The 13,135-nt window shown below is 37.7% G+C and overlaps 1 protein-coding gene across 6 annotated transcripts in view; it reads left to right on the plus strand.

Moving 5' to 3' along the window:
* The window catches only part of LOC130453528 (zinc finger protein 260-like), a 498,148-nt gene that overhangs the window by 463,031 nt on the left and 21,982 nt on the right, over window positions 1–13,135 (plus strand). For 5 of the 6 annotated variants that reach the window (XM_056814437.1, XM_056814435.1, XM_056814434.1 and 2 more), the window contains exon 6: window positions 4,108–4,200. In XM_056814437.1, the coding sequence (XP_056670415.1) occupies window positions 4,108–4,200 (93 nt within the window). Of the gene's footprint in view, window positions 1–4,107; window positions 4,201–10,500; window positions 11,209–13,135 lie in introns of those variants that run through there. The other variant, XM_056814438.1, reaches the window with a different exon arrangement.

Consider the following 13,135-nt stretch of genomic DNA (forward strand, 5'->3'; position numbering starts at 1 on the left):
TGGGCTGGAAGGGTTGTGACCAGGTGATTGATATTGAATCAAGAATGTCCAAAGCGGAGGGCTGCTGGCATGAGCTGGTCAAGATGATTTTCCAAAAAAGCATCTTGAAGAAACGTGGGTTAAAAAAAAAATTTCGAAGCAGTAGCTATAAAAAGCTGAACTTAGTAGAGTAAAGAATCAGAAGATTGAGATATTTCATTTTCCTGAAGTGGTTGCCAAACTGTAAAGATTAAAATTTAGGGGGAACTGAAGCAGGTAGAAATCATTTTCTCTCTGCAAGGAATATTATATTTTTACAGGTTTATTGAAGATTAAAATATAAAGAAAATACAAGTAAGATAGGCATGTACTAGGTGGGCCGAGGCACAATTCAATTTCACTCACATCATGAGAGACGCCTCTGCTCTGAAGCGGAAGTAGAAAAAAGGGCCAGTAGCCTTTACAACCAGGTTAAATACCCTGTCTAGCTGTCAGCCCAGGTGTGGTTACAAGGCATCTGACCTTGTTTGTGTGTTCTTGGATGGGCAGGAGACAAAGACTGAACCAGGTAGGCACTGAACTCATTGAGGAAGGAGAGGAAGGGCCCAGAGGTCAATAGAGAAAGAGCTGCCAAAGCTTAGCCTGGATGGTAGTTTTGTATCGAATGAACTTCAGAGGAGGAGAGATTAGCGAGTGATGGAGGCAGAGGGAGAGGTTTGAGGGGCACTTGGAAATGGGGAGGAAACCATCTCCACCTTTACCAGTTAGGGCCTGAGTGAAAGTGTAGCCAGGATTTCATTCACCTCTTTTACCTTTTTTTTAATTTATTTTTTGATTTGATTTATCTAAACTTGTCAGTGGTTGGTTCAGATTTCCCACTAGTATAGTTTTATTATCTATTTCCTCCTTCAATTCTCCTAGTTTCTGCATTAGAAATTTGGGTGCTATACCATTTGGTGCATACATGTTGATTAGTGATATTTCCTTGTTGTTTGTACTCAGTTTTATCAGGATGTATTTACCTTCCCTATCCCTTTTAATCAGGTCTATTTTTGCTTTGGCTTTGTCAGATATCATGATTTCAACTCCTGCCTTCTTTCTGTCAGTTGAGGCTGTGAATCTTAAAATTTCTCAGACTTGTGAATCTTAAAAATTCCCAGACTCTACCTTAGAACATTTGGTTAGGACTATTCCCCATTTTAAAACAATGATGGGACTTTGGTCAGGAATGTAGGTGCGAACTCTAACATTACTCCACCCATACTTAGGCATAATTTAGGGGAAGATAAAGTTGTAAAACTCCTGATTGAACAATGAAAAGTCCCCAACCCATACTTAAAGTGAAGAACCCTTAAGCTAGGTTTATTTTTAGATATAATACAAAAGGGTGCTAAGTACCTTGCAGATCAAATTAATCAAGGCAATTTGCAAAGGACAAGATTAGTCTACTCAGGTATGAATTAAGAATGGTCATTCCTTTGGAAAACGTCTACTGTGATTGGTAGACATAGAGATTTAGGGGAGGTGACATAGGAGAAAATTTTTTTTAAAAGGAAGGAGTTAGAGGGCTCTGGAGTTGAGTTCAGTTAGGGTAGCTGAGTTGGAGCTGGAACTAGTTGGAGTAGCTGGGTCTCGCTGAACACTAGATTTTTGCTTGGAAGGATCTTGTGGTGAGTGATAAACGACTGACTAGTCTCTCTTAAGGCTTAGGCCTAGGCCATGTTAGCTTAGGCTGTTCATACTATAGCTTCTCTTATTCTCTCTACTTTTTCTTAATTCCTTTATTTGTATTAATTAAAATCTCCATAAAACCCAGCTGACTTGGGTATTTCATATTTTCGGAATTTTTCCCATGGCGACCACTTTATTTTTTAATATAAAACCAAGAGATTAAAATTCATCTTTACAGTTTTGCCAATTCACAGCCTTGAAAACATGTTTTCACAGTCACAGTTTAAGAAAATGACTCTTTTGTCTGTAATAAGGGCCAATAGGTCTTACTCTAATCTTTAATTTTGACCTTGTGAGTATCTACCTGCCTCATGTGTGTTTCCTAAAGACAACATATGGTAGGGTTTTGTATTCTAATCCATTCTGCTATTTGTCTATGTTTTATGGGTGAGTTCATCCCATTCACGTTCAATGTTATGATTGTCATTTGTGAATTCCCCAACATTTTGGTATCCTCCCTTAATTCTGACCTTTCTTCTTTTGCTGTTACCTTTTAAACCAGTGCTTTACTTTAAATCAGTCCCCCTAGTCCCCTCCCTTGTTGTGCTTCCCTTTCTAGCCCCTCCCTTTTTGTTCCCTTCCCCGCCCCCCCCTCTCCTTCCCTCAGTTTTTGTGTTCCCTCCCCCCTCCCCCCCTTAGTTTTCCCTTCTCCCTTACCCTGTTGAATAAGATAGAATTCAAGATACAAATGGATCTAGATGCTCTTCCCTCTCAGAGTTGATTTCACTGAGCATAAGGTTTATGTAATACCATTTAGCTCTCTTTTCCTCTCCTTCTATGAGAATTCTTCCCCTCCCCTTACCATATGTATCTTTCTGTGACAAAGATTGTTCTGTTTAATTTATTTCTATATCTTCAAGTATATCTTAATACCATCATTGATTCCCACTCCCTTTTTCTTTCTTTTTGATTTTCCCCCCTCCAAATCGTGTTAGTGCCCCAATCTTTCCCTATGAGTGCCTCTTCTGATTACTCTATGCTTACAATTTTTGAAAGTTACACATACATTTCCCCAAAATATTAGTACATATAATTTGATCTAATTATGGATCTTATAGAAGAGTTTGAATAAAAGGGGGGGGGGAGCACTTTTCTCCTTTTCCCATTCTTTCACATTACCTTTTCATGTTTCTCTTGCTCTTTGTGTTTGGATGTCAATCTTTCCACTGAATTCTGGTCTTTTCTTTACAAATACTGGGAAATCTTCTATTTTGTCTAATGCCCATACTATCTCCAGGAATTGATGCAGAGTGAGAGGAGCAGAGCCAGGAGAACATTGTACACAGAGACTGATACACTGTGGTACAATTGAAAGTAAAGGACTTCTCCATTAGTCTCAATGCAATGTCCCTGAACAACCCGCAGGGATCAAGGAAAAAAAACACTACCCTCAAGCAGAGGACAAATGGTGGGTGTAAAAACACCAAGTAAAGGCAACAGCTTGACTACAGGGGTGGAGTGGATATGATGGGGGAAAGACTCTAACCGAACACCCTAATGCAAAAGGCAATAACATGGAAATGAGTGTGTATCGAGGACACATGTGACACCCAGAGGAATCAAGGATTGCCAATAGGAAGGGTGGTGGGAGGGGGGAGAGGAAAAGAAAAATGATCTTTATTTCTAATGAATAATGTTTGAAATGACCAAATAAAATAAGGTTTAAATATTTAAAAAAGAAGAAGAAGAAGAATGGGCAGCCAGGGCTTGACTGGGCACATTTGGTCTGAGAGGTTTTCCTTCTCATTTTGGTTGAAGCAGGAGGAATGCGTGTGGAGCCTGGGGCTCAGAGTGCTAAGGAGAAAGTATAAGGAAAGAAAAGAAAAGAAAAGATCTTTTTAAACTGGCTTTTGAAATGCACAGAAATCCAGAACCAGAAGGCATTGCTGACCAGCAGGTTAGCCTTTAATGCTACATGTGGATTTATTGTTTTAGTTTGTATTTATTTTGTTTGGAATTTTTTAATTGTCAGGAAATGTGTATTGTCCTGATTATGACAGACCTTTGGATGACTAGCCTTTGTGTTCATGGACTTTTGACCAATCTTGTCTTGGATTACAACATAGTCCCTCTATGTTTTCTTACTTGCCTGATTTTCCATTTCTTCTTGACTGATCATTTGTAGCCTGCAGACTGAGAGTTCTGGAACTTTGCATATGATGGCAGATTTTTGACATACTGATTGATTTTACCAAATGTTTTTATCTTCCCCTTTTTCATTAAAATTTCTTTTTTTTTTTGATAAGGAATTACTATCTGATAGGGAGAAAGGGTTGGAATATTAAGAGAAACTGAGGTGTTCTGAGAACAGAAGAAATGCACAAAAATTTTAGTTTAAAACTTTTGAATTCTCAGATAGCTCTTTGAACTCAGCTCTTTATTCTCTCCGTGTTGCAGGGATTCCCGTTTCCAAACTAGATTTGTTCTTCCTGTTGAAGAGAGAAGATGTACAGAATGAAGAGGGAGAAGCTGGGACAGACACTTGTATAGGTGAGTCGTTGAAAAGCAGCTGCTCCTTCAGCATTGAATTTTCTACCCCTCCTTGTAGTTTAATGGTCTTGATGGGATCAGTCCTGGGTCTAGGCAATGAGTCAGTAGCATTGATTAAGCATTTCCTATGGTCTGATCCTGAGGATAAAAGGGAGTTGTGAATCCAAGTCCCCTCAATAATTTACTTTCCAAAAAGAGAATGGAAGAGGCAGGCCATGCTGTCAGGAACCTCAATATCTAGGGAAAAAAATAGAAATGGTTTGAGAAGTAGCAGCAGATCATGAACCACACTCTTAGGTAATCTTGGGAAAAGACAGTGTTTTGGAATGGAAATCCTTTTAGTTTATTAGGAAATAAGGGAATGGAAGCATGACGACATTAACAGATTAAATAAGAGTAGAATTAGAGTGAATAATCAAAATAAAATTAACAATGAAAAAACTAATAGCTGTCTTTTACTCAGCCTACTCTGTGTCAGGCATTTTCTAAATCTCATGTGATCCTTATATAAACCTGAGGAAGTTGGGGATATTATGATATTCATTTTACAGATGAAGAAGCTGAAGCTGACTTGTCCAGGGTCACAGTACTAGGCAGGTTCTGAGGTGGGATTAGAATTCAGGTGTTCGTGACCTTGCTTGGTGTTCTGTCCACTGAACCACTAGCTGTATTCTCATTTTTAAGTAGAAAACTGAGCGGGCTCATACATATATGATAGAGAAAACAGGAGGTGATTTGTTCAACTTCTTTTACTGAGGGATCGAAATTCATTTTTTGTTTTTAGCTCCCCAACCAATCAACAAAATGAATTGATTGTTAATATATTTAAAGGTACATTTTTCTATTGGCTCATTACAAGTAATGTATTGAATGATAAATTTATATGAAGGTTACTTGTGCATAATATTTTTCCTTTTTTAAAAGTGTTAAAAAATAAGCAGTTGGTGGCTCAGTGGATCAAGAGGCCGACCTAGAGATAGGTGGTTCCGTGTTAATATCTGATGTTAGACCCTTCTTTGGGTCTAACCCCTCTTTGGTTTTCTTTTCTCTGGTTAGACTAAATCTTCTGAGTACTTCACACCTATTTGTTACCCTTGACTTTTTTAAGTTGCTTGACCTTTCAGGTACTAATTTAACCTTTACAAGTACCTAACACTGTTTTGTATTAGATCTAAAATAGGCCTAGCTTAATGTTCTAGCTTTACTATAAGGTATGAGTTGGGGTCTTTCATTGTTCAATCAGGAGTTTACAACTTTATCTTCCCCTCAGGCACTGTCTGAGTAGGGTGGAGTAATTTTAAAAGTTCCCAATACATCGCTGATTAAGGATCTCCATTGTTATAATAGGGGAATAGCTTAACCAAATCTTCTAAAGCAGAATCTGAGTAAATTTAAGATTCGCAAGATATTTGTTGAAACCTGGCCCAAGGAAGTCCAGTGTCTGAATTTGCCATACAGCTGCTTCCTCAATCCCCAAAACAAGTCCTCTGTGTTGTCCTAGATCCTTATCAATCCCACAGAGATTGTTGGTCTCCTTGACTTGTGCTTTGCACTGTACAGTAGCTCTTTAGTGATCCCTTCTTCTGGAATTAGATACAAATATTAAAGTCACATAATACTTCACACTCAATGGCAGGTTTTCATAGTCTAAGTTTTTTTGGGTATACATTAGTATCAGGGTTAATAGGTATTGCAAACTTATCTTTCAAAATCAAAAACATAAATACTGATTCCATATACTCAAGTAAAAAAAAATTTTTTTTAAATCAAATTTCCCATTGGAAATCTAGAGAAAAGTAAATTAAAAAACAACCAGAAACTCATCTTTTATTTTATAATATTTTATTTGATCATTTCCATGCATTATTCATTAAAGACAAAGATCATTTTCTTTTCCTCTCCCCTCACCCCCCATAGCCGACGCGTGATTCCACTGGGTATCACATGTGTTCTTGATTTGAACCCATTGCCATGTTGTTAATATTTTCATTAGAGTGTTCATTTATAGTCTCTCCTCTGTCATGGCCCCTCAACCGCCGTAGTCAGGCAGTTGCTTTTCCTCGGTGTTTCTACTCCCGCAGTTTGTCCTCTGCTTATGGATAGTGTTTTTTCTCCTAGATCCCTGCAGATTGTTCAGGGACATTACACCGCCACTAATGGAGAAGTCCATTATGTTCGATTATACCACAGTGTATTAGTCTCTGTGTACAATGTTCTCCTGGTTCTGCTCCTCTCGCTCTGCATCACTTCCTGGAGGTCGTTCCAGTCTCCATGGAATACCTCCACTTTGTTATTCCTTTTTGCACAATAGTATTCCATGACCAACATATACCACAATTTGTTCAGCCATTCCCCAATTGATGGGCATCCCCTCGTTTTCCAATTTTTGGCCACCACAAGGAGAGCAGCTATAAATGTTTTTGTACATGTCTTTTTCTCCATTATCTCTTTGGGGTAAAGACCTAGCAGTGCTATGGCTGGATCAAAGGGTAGATATTCTTTTATCGCCCTTTGGTCATAGTTCCAAATTGCCCTCCCGAATGGATGGATCAGTTCACAACTCCACCAGCAATGAATTAATGTCCCTACTTTGCCAATATCACTCCAGCATTCATTACTTTCCTTTGCTATCATGTTAGCCAATCTGCTAGGTGTGAGGTGATACCTCAGAGTTGTTTTGATTTGCATCTCTCTTATTATAAAATGAGATGTAGAACACTTCTTCATGTGCTTATTAATAGTTTTGATTTCTTTATCTGAAAACTGCCTATCTATGTCCCTTGCCCATTTATCAATTGGAGAATGGCTTGGTTTTTTGTACAATTGATTTAGCCCTTTATAAATTTGAGTAATTAAACCTTTGTCAGAGGTTTTTATGAAGATTTTTTCCCAATTTGTTGTTTCCCTTCTGATTTTAGTTACATTGGGTTTTTTTGTACAAAAGCTTTTCAGTTTGATGTAGTCAAAATTATTTAATTTACATTTTGTGATTCCTTCTATGTCTTGTTTGGTGTTAAAGTCTTTCCCCTCCCAAAGGTCTGACATGTATACTGTTCTGTATTCGCCTAATTTTCTTATAGTTTCCTTCTTTATGTTCAAGTCATTCACCCATTTTGGATTTATCTTGGTGTAGGGTGTGAGGTGTTGATCAATTCCTAATCTCTCCAACACTGTCTTCTAATTTTCCCAGCAGTTTTTATCAAATAGTGGATTTTTGTCCCAAAAGCTGGGATCTTTGGGTTTATCGTATACAGTCGTGTTGAGGTTGCTTGCCCCCAGTCTATTCCACTGATCCTCCTTTCTGTCTCTTAGCCAGTACCAAATTGTTTTGATGACTGCTGTTTTGTAATATAGTTTGAGGTCTGGGACTGCAAGACCCCCCATTTGTGGTTTTTTTTTTCATTATTTCCCTGGATATCCTTGATCTTTTGTTATTCCAAATGAACTTTGTTATGGTTTTTTCTAAATCAGTAAAGAAATTTTTTTGGTGTTCAATGGGTATGGCATTAAATAGATAAATAAGTTTGGGTAGGATGTTCATTTTTATTATATTGGCTCGTCCTATCCATGAGCAGTTAATGTTTTTCCATTTGCTCAAGTCTAGTTTTAGTTGTGTGGCAAGTGTTTTGTAGTTGTGTTCATATAGTTCCTGTGTTTGTCTCGGGAGATAGATTCCTAGGTATTGTAAACCTCAAAATTTTTCAGAGTTATGAATGTTAGGGGTTTCCCCCACTTGGGAATCTTCTACTTAAAAAAGTTCCTTAGCAGATGGTGAGAACTCTATTTGAGTGTGGGGGCTCCTTGCCTTGGGAATATCCCTACTCCACCCTACTTCGCTTTAGGACAGAGAGCTCCTTGAGAACAATGAAAAGTACTTTGATCCATGCTTATGGAAGGGACAGGAAGTTCTTTGAGTCATGACTGTTTTAGAATTGATACAATGGGATACTAAGTACCTATAAAGGTGGGCAACTTGTAGAGTACTTAGACCTAAAAGGTGAAAACTTACTCAGGGGTTTTCTCTTAATGAAATTTGTCGACACAGCAGCATTTTTTCATAACTTACTAAAGAGATTAAAACTACTCAGCTGTGAATTCAAAATGGGCAGTCCTTTAGAAACATCTACAATGATTGGTAGATGTAAGGACTTAGGGGAGGTGACGTAGGAGATTTTGCCCTTAAAAATAAGAGCTCAGAGAAGAGCTGGATCTGTTTCTGAGGGAGCTCATTTTGAAAAGACTCATTTAGGGATCTTGATTTCTGACTCTCATCCTGAAGGAGAGTTCTTTGAGGAGCTCCTCTGAGGGGCTCTGTATCTCTGGGGTAGGAGCTCTGGAGGCTCTTTAGAGAGGCCCTTTGAAACAATCTCTGGCTGGAAGACTCTTTGAGGAAGGAAGCTGGCCTGGTGTTACTAGAATCCTTGTTTAGTCAGACCTTGTGGTGAGTGTTAAAAAACTGACTGATTTCTCTTTTAAGACTCAGGTCTAGGCCATATTGGCTTGAGGCCCTTCATACTTATTCCTTTCTTACTCTCCTTCTCTTTCTTTGATTACTCATTGTATTGTTAATTAAAATCTCTATAAAACCCAATTGACTTGGGTATTTGAATATTTGGGAATATTTCCCCGGTGACCACCTTATATTTGATTTTAAACCCAAGACACTGTAGTGAAACATATTTCTGCAGTCAAATTTACTCACCCTCTCTTATATCTATCACAATTTATATCTTCCACTATTTTAATCAGTACAGTTTAAGACCTCAACCATTTTAAATCTCACAGTATTTTATTTTGTCTAAGGTGATTTTGAATGGGATTTCTCTTTCTAGTTTTTGCTGCTGAGTTGTGTTGGAGATATATAGGAATGCTGATGACTTATGTGGGTTTATTTTGTATCCTGCAACTTTGCTAAAGTTGTTGATTATTTCAATTAGCTTTTTGGTTGAATCTCTAGGATTCTTTAAGTAGACCATCATGTCATCTGCAAAGAGTGATAACTTGGTCTCCTCCTTGCCTATTTTGATGCCTTCAATTTCTTTTTCTTCTCTAATTGCTACTGCTAGTGTTTCTAGTACAATGTCAAGTAGTAGAGGTGATAATGGGCATCCTTGTTTCACTCCTGATCTTATTGGGAATGCATCTAGTTTATCCCCATTGCAGATGATATTAGCTGATGGTTTTAGATATATACTGTTTATTATTTTTAGGAATGACCCTTCTATTCCTATGCTTTCCAGTGTTTTTCATAAGAATGGGTGTTATATTGTATCAAAGGCTTCTTCTGCGTCTATTGAGATAATCATGTGGTTCTTGTTGGTTTGCTTGTTGATGTGGTCAATTATGTGGATGGTTTTCCTAATATTGAACCAGCCCTGCATCCCTGGTATAAATCCTACTTGATCATGGTGGATGACCCTTCTGATCACTTGCTGGAGTCTTTTTGCTAGTATCCTATTTAAGATTTTTGCATCTATATTCATTAGGGAGATTGGTCTATAATTTTCTTTCTCTGTTTTTGACCTGCCTGGTTTTAGAATCAGTACCATGTTTGTGTCATAAAAGGAGTTTGGTAGAACTCCCTCTTTGCTTATTATGTCAAATAGTTTGTATAGTATTGGGATTAACTATTCTCTGAATGTTTGATAGAATTCACAGGTGAATCCATCAGGCCCTGGGGATTTTTTCTTAGGAAGTTCTTTGATGGCTTGTTGGATGTCATTTTCTGATATGGGATTATTTAAGAATTCTATTTCTTCTTCTGTTAGTCTAGGCAGTTTGTATTTTTGTATATATTCATCCATATCACCTAGGTTGGTATATTTATTGCCATATAATTGGGCAAAGTAGTTTTTAATGATTGCCTTAATTTCCTCTTCATCGGAGGTGATGTCGCCCTTTTCATCTTTGATGCTGTTAATTTGCTTTTCTTCCTTCCTTTTTTAAATTAGATTGACCAGTACTTTTTCTATTTTGTTTGTTTTTTCAAAGTACCAGCTTCTTGTCTTATTTATTAAATCAACAGTTCTATCACTTTCAATTTTATTAATTTCTCCCTTAATTTTTAGGATTTCTAGTTTGGTTTTCTGCTGGGGGGTTTTAATTTGGTTGCTTTTGAGTTTTTTTATTTGCATTTCCAAATGATTGATCTCTGCTCTCCCTAGTTTGTTAATATATGCACTCAGGGATATGAATTTACCTCTGATTACCGCTTTGGCTGTATCCCAAAAGGTTCGAAAGGATGTCTCGCCATTGTCATTTTCCTCGAAATTATTAATTGTTTCTATGATATCTTCTCTAAACGATTTTGGAGTATCATATTGTTTAATTTCCGATTTGGTTTTCCATGAACCATTACTGATCATTATTTTTATTGCCTTGTGGTCTGAAAAGGCTGCATTCATTATTTCTGCTTTTCTGCATTTGTGTGCCATGTTTCTGTGACCTAATGTATGGTCAATCTTTGTGAATGCGCCATGTGGTGCTGAGAAGAAGGTGTATTCCTTTTTACCCCTATTTATTTTTCTCCATATGTCTATTAATTCTAATTTTTCTAAGATTTCATTCACTTCTTTTACCTCTTTCTTATTTATTTTTTGATTTGATTTACCTAAATTTGATAATGGTTGGTTCAAGTCTCCCACTATATGGTTTTACTGTCCATTTCTTCCTTCAATTCTCCTAGTTTCTCCATTAGAAATTCGGGTGCTATATTATTTGGTGCATACATGTTGATTAGTGATATTTCCTCATTATCTAAAGTCCCTTTTAACAAAATATAATTACCTTCCCTATCGCTTTTGATCAGGTCTATTTTTGCTTTGGCTTTATCAGATATCATGATTGCCACTCCTGCCTTCTTTCTGTCAGTTGAGGCCCAGAAGGTCTTACACCATCCTTTAATTCTGACCTTGTGGATGTCTACCCGCCTCATGTGTGTTTCTTGAAGACAACATATGGTAGGGTTTTGGATTCTAATCCATTCTGCTATTCGTCTACGTTTTATGGGTGAGTTCATCCCATTCACGTTCAAAGATATGACTGTCACTTGTGGACTCCCTGGCATTTTGATATCCTTTCCTAATTCTAACCTTTCTTCTTCAGCTCTACCTTTTAGTCCAGTGATTTACTTTAAATCAGTCCCCCTTGTACTTCCCTTTCTACCCCACTCCCTTCTTATTCCCTCCCTTATTTTCCCCTGTAGTCTTTTTATAATTCCCCCACCCCCCCCCTCCATTCTATTCCCCTATAGGGCGCAAATCTAATCTCTTCCCCCATGGATTGGATTGTTCTTCCCTCTTTGGGTCAGTTTCAAAGTACGTAAGAGTTGAGTATTTCCTATCTCCAACCTCTTTACCCTTCCAGTGTATCGATGTTCTCCCCCCTCCCGCCATGAGCTTTTTTGTGACATATAAATTTAACCCCATTTGTTTCTTTTCCCATTTCTTTTAGTCATAACCTCTTTTCTTTTTTAGCTTTAGTCATGTGTATATGTATATATATACACATACACATGTATATGTATTTTTGCATGCATATATTGATATACCTATTTATGTCTTGTCCTTTCATCCTATACAGTTTGTCACTGTTCCCTCTAAGTGTAGTTCTTCTAGTTGCTCAGGTGATAGCAACAGTTTTTAAGAGTTGCCAATGACCTCTTTTCTTATAGGAATACATATCATTTAAACTTATTGAGTCTCTTAAAAATTTTTGTTGTTGTTGTTGTTGTTGTTTTTTCCCCTTTTTTAAAATTACCTTTTGATGATTCTCTTGAGTTCTGTGGTTGGACTTCAAATTTTCTGTTCAGGTCTGGTATTTTATTCATGAATGCTTGCAACTCTTCTGTTGTGTTAAATGACCATACTTTACCCTGTAAGAATATAGTCAGTTTTGATGGGTATTTTATTCTTGGCTGTAGACCTAGTTCTCTTGCTTTCCCGAATATCGTATTCCATGCCTTTCGGTCCTTCAGTGTGGCTGCAGACAGATCCTGTGTTATCCTCACCATGTTTCCATGTTATCTAAATGGCTTCTTCTTGGCAGCTTGTAATATCTGTTCTTTCATCTGATTGTTTTTGAATTTGGCTATAACATTTCTTGGTGTTGTCAGTTGGGGATTAAATACAGGGGGTGATCTGTGGATTCTTTCAATCTCTACTTTCCCCCCTTGTTCTAGGATTTAGGGACAGTTTTCCTGGATAATTTCCTCTAGTATTATGTCCAGGCTTTTTCTTTTGTTGTGGTTTTCTGGTAGACCAATTATTCTTAAATTGTCTCTTCTTCAACGATTTTCTAAATTGTCTGTTTTGTGAATGAGATGCTTCACATTTTCCCCAATTTTTTCATTCTTTTTGTTTTGTTTTATAGTGTCCTGCTGCCTTGTGAGGTCACTTGATTCTAGTTGTTTTACTCTGGTTCTTTTCCCAATTGTCTTCAGACTCTCTTAGTTGTGTTTTGAGTTCTTCCACAGCCTGTATACAATTTGCTGGGATTTATGGTTTATCGTTTGCTGATCTCTCCCCCTCTCTTCCATTTGCTGAGTAGTAGTTTTTCTTCTTTGTTGTTGTTTGCTCAAATTCACCCCTTCTTTACTCCCCGTATTTGTCTGTGCTCTTGTTCCTCTCGTTTTCTTTGTTTTCGGGGACTTCTATCAGTCTCCCTTCTTGGATCGTTAACAGAAGATATCTTGGTGTAGTCTCTAGGGTAGGGTTGTTGGGGGTTTGTGCTTCCCTGTCCTCTGAAGGCTTTTGATTGGCTTAAAGTCCAGCAGTCAATGAGGATGGGTAGGTAGCCAGGGCTTCCCTGCATTCTGGAGACTTTTGATGGGATTAGATTCAGCTGGTTCTTTCAGAAAACTCTGCTTTCTAAGTGGAAGGGGTCATGGCCTCTCTGGGCTCTGAGGGCACCTGATTGGATTAGGTTCAGCTTCTTT

The sequence above is a fragment of the Monodelphis domestica genome, chromosome 2 (assembly GCF_027887165.1).
Source record: "Monodelphis domestica isolate mMonDom1 chromosome 2, mMonDom1.pri, whole genome shotgun sequence".
Lineage (NCBI taxonomy): Eukaryota > Metazoa > Chordata > Mammalia > Didelphimorphia > Didelphidae > Monodelphis > Monodelphis domestica.